The 10,327-nt window shown below is 32.0% G+C and overlaps 1 protein-coding gene across 1 annotated transcript in view; it reads right to left on the bottom strand.

Annotated features, from left to right (window-relative positions):
* Positions 1–2,946: 2,946 nt before the first annotated feature.
* LOC143257652 (zinc finger protein 830-like) overlaps positions 2,947–10,327 on the bottom strand; it is a 32,150-nt gene continuing 24,769 nt past the window's right edge. The window contains exons 6-7 of the mRNA XM_076516696.1: positions 7,319–7,395; positions 2,947–6,083 (exon numbers count right to left, since the gene is read on the bottom strand). Of these exons, the coding sequence (XP_076372811.1) occupies positions 5,924–6,083; positions 7,319–7,395 (237 nt within the window). The 3' untranslated portion in view covers positions 2,947–5,923. The remainder of the gene's footprint in view (positions 6,084–7,318; positions 7,396–10,327) is intronic.

Below are 10,327 nucleotides of genomic sequence, written 5' to 3'. Positions count from 1 at the left end.
GGTTCATTCGAACCCCAGAGGTTCGGTGAGTCAGTCTCAGGTGTTCGGCGAAGGTCAAGACACACATACTGTGTGTGTGTCCGTCCGTTCACCCCACTCGTATGATTCGTGACGTCATGCTCCACTTGGCCATCATTAGCTGCGGCTGATCACGTCACATCACTTGCCTTTAATATCTGTGCTGCAGGGACTTCGTGCGCTTAGCAGTCGACTTGTACTGTAGTAATTGTGCGTTCTTCGTGATTTTTTTTACTTATCTTTCAATTCCTTCGTACTAACTATGTCGAGCAAAAAACAGAAAGTGATCGGACGAATACGTACAATATGGATTTACGTGTATAACGGAACATGATGGGAGTCAGCGTCCTCAATGCATGATTTGCAATGCCAAGTTGAGCAATTCTAGTCTAGCACTGGTAAAACTAAGAGAACATTCCATAAAGCTACACGGAGATGGAAATACAAGAACACAACACTTGTTGACTTCAAAGTAAAGAGGGGCAGGTTCGATGAAAAGGCTACTTTGCTGGTCTCGGCTTTGTACCCATCGACAAACCGATCCTTACAGCATTGTACGAAGTTGTGTACTTGATCGCAAAGCAGGGCAAACCACACACCATTGGTGAGGCACTCGTAAAACCAGCTGCGTTGAAGATGGCGAATATAATGCTGGGAAAAGCTGCTGAAAATAAGTTATAGCAAATTCTTCTTTTAAATGACACCATCAGCAGCAGAATGGATGACATCTTGGCTCATGTAGTTGCAGATCTGATTTCAAGCCCAGCAAAATTCAGCCTTCAACTCAACGAGACCACCGACGTTTCCAATCTAAGCCAGCTTGTTGTATTTGTGCACTATGTGAAGAACGACGAGATAAAAGATTTTTTTATTTTGTAAGCCTCTTACAACAACAACTAAGGCAGCCGACATGAAGAAACTTGTGGATGACTTCTTCAGAGGCAACGATCTTTTGTGGGATATGGTTTCTGCAGTTTGTTCGGACAGAGCTCCAGTCATGCTGGGACGAAACTCTGGTTTTGGTGCGCTGGTGAAAGCCGATGCACCACACATCATTGTAATGCACTGTGTTCTGCACAGGCATGCATTGGGAAAAAACCTTGCCTTCAAAACTGGCAGAAGTATTAAAAATTGTAGTGGAATGTGTGAACTTTGTGCAAATAGTGCCCTGAAGCACTGCATCTTCAAAGAGCTGTGTAATGAAATGGGCTCTGAATTCGATGTACTTCTGTACCATTCTAACGTTCTGTGATTACCCCGGGGAAAGGTGCTGAATCGTGTTTTAGCCATGCGTGTGGAATTAGCCCTGTTTTTGCGAGAGCACCAACATTGTCATGCAAATTGCTTCGAAAAATCTGAGTTCATTCTCATTTTGGCGTACATGGACGATATCTTCAATGCTCTAAATTATCTCAATCAACAGATGCAGGGCGGTGGAGTCAACATCATCGAAGCGGAAGAAAACCTACCGTTATGGAAACGACGAACAGAGAATGATAACTTCGCAAACTTTCCCCTGCTGGACGACTGTGTAAGTAAGATCGAAGATGTGTCTGAAATCGGAGACATTTCTGTGTCTGGGAAACTGAAGCAAGCAATTGCCATGCACTAAAATGAGCTCGCAAAGTCTCTCAATGGATACTTCCCCACCAGAGTCATATCCAGCATGGGTGAGACAGCCATTCACGTTTAGTGTTGCGACAGCAGATGTCAATAATGAATACCTCGACGAAATCATTGAACTTCAGCAGAGCAAGGTTCAACAGCAACTTTTCAGAACAACAATGCTCTCAACATTTTGGTGTCACCAAATTGTAGCATACCCTCTTATTGCTAAGAAAGTCCTTGAGATACTCATACTGTTTGTTACAATGCATCTTTGCCAGCAATCCTTTTCAAGGATGGTAGACATAAAAACGAAGAAAAGGAACAGACTTTGTTGCAAAAATGATATGAGAGTGGCACTTGTCAAGGTGAAGCCGCACATTTCTGAACTTGTCTCTGAAAGGCAACAGCAAAAGTTACATTGATTTACAGTAAATATTCATTTAGTTTTGTTTTTGTGTGAAATTTATGTTTTGCTGGTCTTGTTCTTTGAACACAGTGATATCGTGTGCAACTAATGCATGGTTCAGTTTGTGCACTAATAAAATATCTACATATGTTTTGAATTTGAAAAAAATCATATTTTATTTTTCCAATTAAGAAGGGTTCAGTGAATGCAAGTACAAAACTTCTGGGGTTCAGTACCTCCAACAAGGTTAAGAACCACTGATTTAGAACATACGAAACTTTGTGATTTACACTAGACATTAGTATTTTTATGAAAACATTGTATAACTTCATTGTTGGAAAACTCAACATAGAATGCAGAACTAGCTAGCCTATCCTTCAGGTGAATTGAACTTATATCAACTCAGACTCATTCACTCATTGTGAACCCTAGATAAGATATCCAGTTCCAGACCTGATAGAAGACTCACTATTGTTTGCAAGTTTGTAAAACCTTTGTATATAGATTGCTATTTGTAATAACCATTATTATAAATTGCATTATTGTTTGTGCATTAAAATATATTTGTATTAAGAAAAAAACTGTGTATTAATCTTGTTGGCAAGTATCATAAATTTGATATATATATATTGACATTTATTTAACTTTTAAATCCAAATTTATCTTAGTTTTGGAATATTTCAAGCTTCAATATGCAACAATATAAAATTCAACAGAAGTACTGGACTGTCTCCTAAAAGAGACGGAAAACAATGCTATATATTAAAGTTTCTCCCCACTGTTCAAACATCTGTTCCCTTTCCATTTTTGTTATTACTTTTATTTTGATGCAATATGAAATATCATTCCTCATAAATAAATATGTTGGCAATTTATATCTATTTGATATATAATAATAACTTTTACAGGCCAAATGTAAGTATGAATGAGATTTTATTTTCTTCTGTATTAGTAAACCACTGACAAAAAATGGATTTTGCTTAATTCTGAAACCTCATGAGTTAGATTAACCCTGAGCTAAAATACTATTTTATATTTGAAAGACTGAGTTAAAGAAACTTCTTTAAGCTTATTGCATGAGATGAAGTCTCAAACTTCAATGAAAATTTGATTAACATATATGTATTTAATTTTTAAAAAATAAATATCTTACAGGTATTAGACTTATCTTTAAAAATTTACAATATTCTGAGTTATTTAAGAATAACAAAATTTTGGCATACAATAAAATGATACAAAGTATTAAAAATAATTTGATCATTTAATTTTAATTATGAATTACTTTTAACCTGTAATGCTTCTTGTACAACAATGCTAGGTTTGTTTGCTGAATTTCCTGTTGAGCTAGTTGAGAGCTACCTGTGTTACTCATCCTTAATTCAGAAGTTATAAACTATATGGAAGACAGCCAACACCACCAACTATCAACTCTTAGGTTACTAATATTGAATAGTGGGATTGACAGTCACATGATAACTCTTCTGCAGCTGAAAGGATGAGCATGTTCAGCAATGTGATTTGAGTGTGTGACCCACAAGTTGCAAGTTAAACATCCTCTTTAGCAGGTCATTCTAAGCTAGTGGTATTATGAATAGGAAAAACTATATTCTATACTGCTACCAAAGCAATGTAGCTAACAGCTATCTAACAAAGAAAAGAACAGATATTGTAATTACAATATCAGACAGTTGAAGAATCAAGCTTAGAGTACTTTGTTAATTAAAAAGATTCTTAAGTTTCCTTTATTGTAATTTTCTGTATTATTCTCTCATTTTCTTATGAGAGTAATTTTTGCTCTGAACTAAGTTTGATCATAGCATATGAAGAGATTACTATATAAAAATATATTATTAAAGTTAAATTGTATTTTTCAAAATGCTTCACATTTAAAAAAATCATATACCTTGACACCTTTCACTTATAAACTCAATCACATGCTATACATTATAATAGAGCAAAATAACATTCAGTTCTTTAATCCATTAATTGCAACTACTCTAAATGTGTACATAGTTTTTGAAAACTGGACAATTCATATGGCAAATTTGCATTCAACTGCTGGAGACAAACTGTGCACTACATAATAAAACTGTTATCAGAGAGTTAAATCTCAAATTGTTTTTCATTGTAACTCTTTTACGTTTATTCTTAAAATGCACTTATGACCTTAAAATTCAGAGCATTTCTTTTGTGGCAATGAGACATAAACCATTGACACTTCATGTCCCTACCACAGTTCACATCTGGCTCACAAAATATCTAGAATATATTAGTTATAAATTTTTTGGGTGGTTTCAACGAATAGTTGTTCATAGACCTTTCACAGATACAAGTCACTATTAATGTGTCATTTCTAACAATTTGTGATTTCACCTTGTGTGAAATACCAGAAAATATACAACAGTAGCTGTACTTAAACAGCCTTCTCAAAAATTTATTTTATCTTCTTCATCTCATATTTAAAAATAGTTTTATATTAAATGATAGACCATCATCATTCTAATTAGATTTGGAAGCAGTAACCTAAAATTAACAGGATATTTGAGGTTAAGGTAATGCACCACTTATAATCAGCATGAGCAGAACTGTTATATATTTACTAGATATAAACTTTACAAGATTGTTTTTTACTTTCTAAAATAATTGTAATTACCTATATAAAATTATCTATCCTCTGATGAACTTTCTAAATAATAAGAACCTGCAATAATTATATGAAAGCAATACTTCATATCCTTTACCAAAAGCCAAAATACATGTTTGAGTAAGTGGTAAAAGTTGCATCTAGCTTTGTTTATGCTGTTCCAATTTCAAACATTGGAACTTTGGATACATCAAGCTGCCAGCATTGCCATGTCAGCTGAGTTTTTCTAATGAGGTTGTCTGTGGATCATGAGTACTGAGGCCATGTTGCAATGTAAACAACTATGCTATGTGGATGGATTCCCTCTGCACACAATGTCCCCAAGTCAAAAAAACAAACATACAGTAATTCAAAATGAAAATAATATATCAGTGATTATAGAAGTAAGCCTTATCAACTCGATCTTGAAAATAATCATGAGATTCAGTTTGAAACTTTAGTTAACAGTTGTTAGTTGGAAAAGATAATTTCTTAATATAATTAAAAGCAAGCACATCTTACCTGAATAAAATAGAAAAATTACATTGTTGATTTAATGATAAACCTACAAATGTAAAAATGAGTAAATTGGTCAAGATCTTGTAAGATACTTATATCTTGAAAAAAAAAAGGAATTGAATGCTCATGTTTGATTAAAAACCAACTTCAAATTATGTAATAAAGCTTGAACAATGTCACAGGACAAGCTATGCTTCAACTTATTTCTTATTCTGTGATTGAAAAGTAAAAGAAATTACATCAATACAATCCTAATTTGCTTTGTAGTTTTATGTAGTCAACAGTTGCTTAGCATGTATTAAATGGGCATAACAAAAAATGTCTACATTACATATAAACTACTGATCCATACGATAATGGCATTCTGAACGTGACTTATGTGCTGAAGATAGCAATATAATGTACAATGTATGTTTAGAGAGTTACTAGAAGTAAATGTGACATTCTAAAGTTTGTTTTCCACATCCTTATGAAAATGTGAAGAGCTTTTGGAATTTATAAAGAAAACTCATGTAATATAAAATGGTCAAAATAATTTACAAAATATTACAAAGATTATGATCACTACAGTCATAAATGTTAATGAAACTTTAAGATTGAAAATTTAGCATTCTCAAACAAGATCTTAGTGAAAGTTTTGTATTCAAGAACACTATATTGTATTTCCTCTGACTGAGGCACATTTTATGATTTTTTTATTGTAAGTATATAAATCCAACTCTTTCAGTAATTTTCTTTTCATACAAATTTTACAGTTTCCACACTCCTTTTGACCGCCAATCCAAAAACTCATCAAACTCATGCTCATCTATACTACTGTTGTCATCAGAGTTATCTTCTTTACTGTATTCATTTTTCAGTATTTCTTCTTTTTTCTTTTGTAACTTCTCTACCCTTTCCCAGTTAAATCTGAAAAAAGAAAACAAATGCTTACAAGTAAAGAATTTACTCAATCTGAGGGAAGATTTGAAGGATCCAGTCAAACAAGATTACTGTGGTTAAAATGTTTATTCAGTGACAAAAACTGTCAACTTTTAAAAAAAGAATCATCTGTTTTTGGTGTAAGAGGAAAACATTTTGAATGTGAATTTATGATTTGTATTGTTATGAACAATTGAAATCATATTTTGTTTTACATGTAACTAAATTATTTGTTTGTTTGTTGAAAATGTCATATTAAAATTACCTATCTTGTAAATGATTTTTGAAAGAAGGAACTGGTAAAAAAATTGATGTAAACTGTATGTATTAGCATTTTTGGTGAAATCTATGTGATCAGTTTTAATTAAGAGATGTATAGCACTGTAAGTGAAGTGCTTCTGGAAGTTTTATAGTCACTTCATTGAGTTAATCAAGAGTCAGGTATCAGAGAAACAACTTTTTCATATAGCTGCAAAACTGGGTAGTTAGGCCCATCTGGTACTGCTTAGGAAAGTAAAATATTATATAGAAGTGGATAATAAGCTAGTTATTGAAATTACACAGCCTTTTTGTCAGTGTTCTAATTGATCCAGCATAACAATATTCACTTTAATATTTTACAACTACTAATTAGGTTACATAAAAAACTGTTCTTTTTTCACAAAATCAGAGAAGAATTCTAGAATTAAGTAAGTTTAATGGAAACAGCTTGTTTTCTAAATTGTTTAGTTTGATGTTTTAATGTAATAACTACCATGAATTGAAAAGTTTAAATATTTTATCCTTAGTTTATATAAATATATACATACACACACACACACACACACACTTTGGTCTGTTTATAGATGTATAACAATTACAGCTTTTAAAAACTGATTTTCTATCATCATCTACTATATCCTGGATAACTGTTAATGCTCAAAACTGCTAACGATCTTCTTTCAATTACTTTATAACTCTTATTTGAATGGTTGATCACAAAATTAAAAAAAATAAGTTCTGTTTCTATGCTTTCATTGATTAGAGGTGCTTATATTGTACCATATTTTCTGTATGCATAATTTTAAAGTTTCAGACTTGCATCACACAATTTAATGTACAAAAAAGAATAAAATATTCTGATATTTTCATTTTATACCATGATGTAACAATATTTTATACCATAACATAACAATATTTTATACCATGACATAACAATATTTTAACAAAGAAAAACTTCTTACATTTGTTCATCAATTTCGTCAATCTCTCTTTCAACTTTACTCTCCTCTAAATCTTCTTCTATAATAGCCTGTGATACCTGCATAATAAAAACCATTAAATAGTTTTTTGTTAATGTCTCAGAAGATTCTCACAAGCAATAATGTAAAAAGGCAACCATAAGTTTTGAGGGGTTCATTAATGTATTCAGAGAATACTTGTACCTTCTAAAAATACTTGTAGTACAACAGACAAAGGACAATTATGACTTTATATGATAAATAAACAGTAGTCAGAGAAAAAACACCAGCTGCAACACACACCAAATAATCAGTACAGACTGTCAGAGTTAACCAATAATGTACAAGTATAATTTCATAATGTGAGACTGGTGAATGGAGGTTAAGACTGATAAACAGTGTATCCCCACAGCAATGTAGGTATTTATTCTGCAGTCATCTCCAAAGCCTAGGGTATATTTTATATCCCACATTATAGCCTGTACCCATGAAATCCTTTTGATTTGTGCAACATTTTTTATTTTTGTTGGGACTTGTTGTTTTTAATGCAATCCTTCATTTTGTATGTTTAAAAATGGCTGGTATTGGTAGAGAAGGCACTAGTAGAGGAGTGAACGTTTCAACCTTCTTTTGTCATTGTTAGGTTCACAGGCTCAGCTTGTGAACCTGATGATGACCAAAGAAGGTCGAAACACTGTTCACTCCTCCACTAGTGCCTTCTCTACCAATACCAGCCATTTTTAAATATATAATTTTCTACAAGTGGGTTTTCGCCATCACGAATAGTCCTTCATTCAGATTTTGTTTTATTTTACTTGACTGTTGAGTATTAATATACTGTTTTTATACTATATACACACACAAACATACAGTCTTCACTGTTTCATCGAATACAACATTGCGATATTATGGCACGTATTTCACTGTGTATATATCTCATTTCTGCTACTCTATTGTAGAATTATTGAACACAGTACATCATAAAAAAGTATGATTCATGCAAGATTCTGTCAGTGTGATGAGTGGGCTTGTTTCTCTGCACAAATCTCTTTAAAGTTAAGAATGTTAGTTAACAATTGTAGGTGGTGCATCTAATTTCATACTATACTTATTATTTATAGCAATGTATTATGAGAAACTGGTCTAAGCCAGTATAAGATATTTTAGAGCAACTCATTTTGATTGAACATTCAAAACATTAATGTTTATGGCTTGAAGAGACAAGTTTACATCATTAAATCTTAAAAATTTCTGGAAGTTAGGTTAATGTTTCAATTCATCATTCAACTTGGATGAAATGGCAATCTCCTTATTGTCCAGAGTAGAGTTGAATCTTGTCTTGCAATTCATAAGCATGAGCAAGTACTGTGTTGTATGAAAGTCAGGGAATTTCAGTGTGTAACAACAGACCAATGTGTGTAGAATTAATCTCTTTTTATAAAACTGTAAACACTCAAGAGTTAAAAAGTCTGGCTTTAATAAAGTTTACAGTTTCATAACTTTATCAAGTACAGTTTGGGGTCTGCTGGCAATAGTTTAACTGTGAATGCTTCTCAATAAAGACAGCAATGTCTAGTTATGACTTTCAGTGCAATGTTTATTATGAGAGCCACCAAACCTTTGAGTTTTCTTATCATAGTTTTTGTACTGTCAGTACAAATATCTGTTGTAACAGATATACTGTTACATACTTATTTTAATACCTAAGTTTTTTCAATATAGTTTTTTTTTTATACATGTAATGTGTATTGTGCAAGTCCTGCCTGTTCTCTAAATTTGTAGCAGATTCTTGATAACAAAAATTAACAATATGTGGTTTATGAAAATACTAGTGTATCTCTGAACATTGTTGAACATTCAAGAATCTCGAATGATTGGTATAAAAATTAGCAGAGACAGTGGTATATTATTTTTGGTTAGTTACAGTCAATATACTATATGCCTCTGAAGCTATAATTGTGATTAATGTTTATTAATCAGAAAACTACAAATATTTGATCAGGAATGTTTATAGATTTTTGAGCATTGCGAACCATTCAACTTCAGAAAGTTAACTTCAGATGATAGTATTTCTGTAAGGACATTAGGTATCTATCTTCCTCTGTTAAAAGTAAGCTTGTAAGTTATGTTAAGCCAAACAAAAATAGGGCTAGCTAGCATTCCTATAAAGTGAAGTATATCTGTGTATCAACATAACAGTAATTTGTGCCTCGTTCCTAGAGCTTCAATAAAATAAACTTCCAGACTAGACAGAAGACTGAATATTGTTTTAAGTTTGTAAAATATTTGAATATAAATAACTATTTGTAATAACTATTATTATAATAAGTATTGCTGTTTGTATAATAAAATATACTTGTGTTAAGAAATAAAACTGTGTACATCAGTCTTGTTGGCAAATATGAATTTGATACTTATTAACATTTAATTAACTTCTAAATTAAAATTTATTTGAAAATGTAATACATAACGTAATAAATTGATGACTTATCCAAGATAAAGTATAACACGTAGAACTGTGCAAAGGTCCCATTTAATTTTATTTTTTTCATAAACTTATTTCAGATTGTAAGAACAGCTTCATCTTTTCTAGTTATTTCAAGAGGTTGGCACAACAAATCATCAACTGCAAGTAATTCAAAAAATGTAGTAAACAAATACAAGCAATCCTTCAACTTTATTAGATACATCAAGTTCAATAATGAAACATCCAGACAATGAACTAGCTTTGTTTCACACAAGGCTAACCATATCTTTTATTTGATGAGAAACTACACTGTTTAAGAAAAGGCGAGTATCTTTGATCTTACTAGATGTTTCATTCATCATGTAAGAGATACTAGTGTTTTCATTAAAGGTTCAGCAACTATATGCACTTCTGTAGCCATAGCAATAAGATGACTCAGTATGATGCTTCAAGCATATTTATGTTTTTTACGTTAACAAATTTATTAGTTGAAGAAGCAATCTTTCATAACTCATCATGCTTCCTTTAGAAATAGTCACTGTTTG

Source organism: Tachypleus tridentatus, chromosome 7 (assembly GCF_004210375.1).
Source record: "Tachypleus tridentatus isolate NWPU-2018 chromosome 7, ASM421037v1, whole genome shotgun sequence".
Lineage (NCBI taxonomy): Eukaryota > Metazoa > Arthropoda > Merostomata > Xiphosura > Limulidae > Tachypleus > Tachypleus tridentatus.
This window is presented reverse-complemented; position numbering and strand designations above follow the sequence as displayed.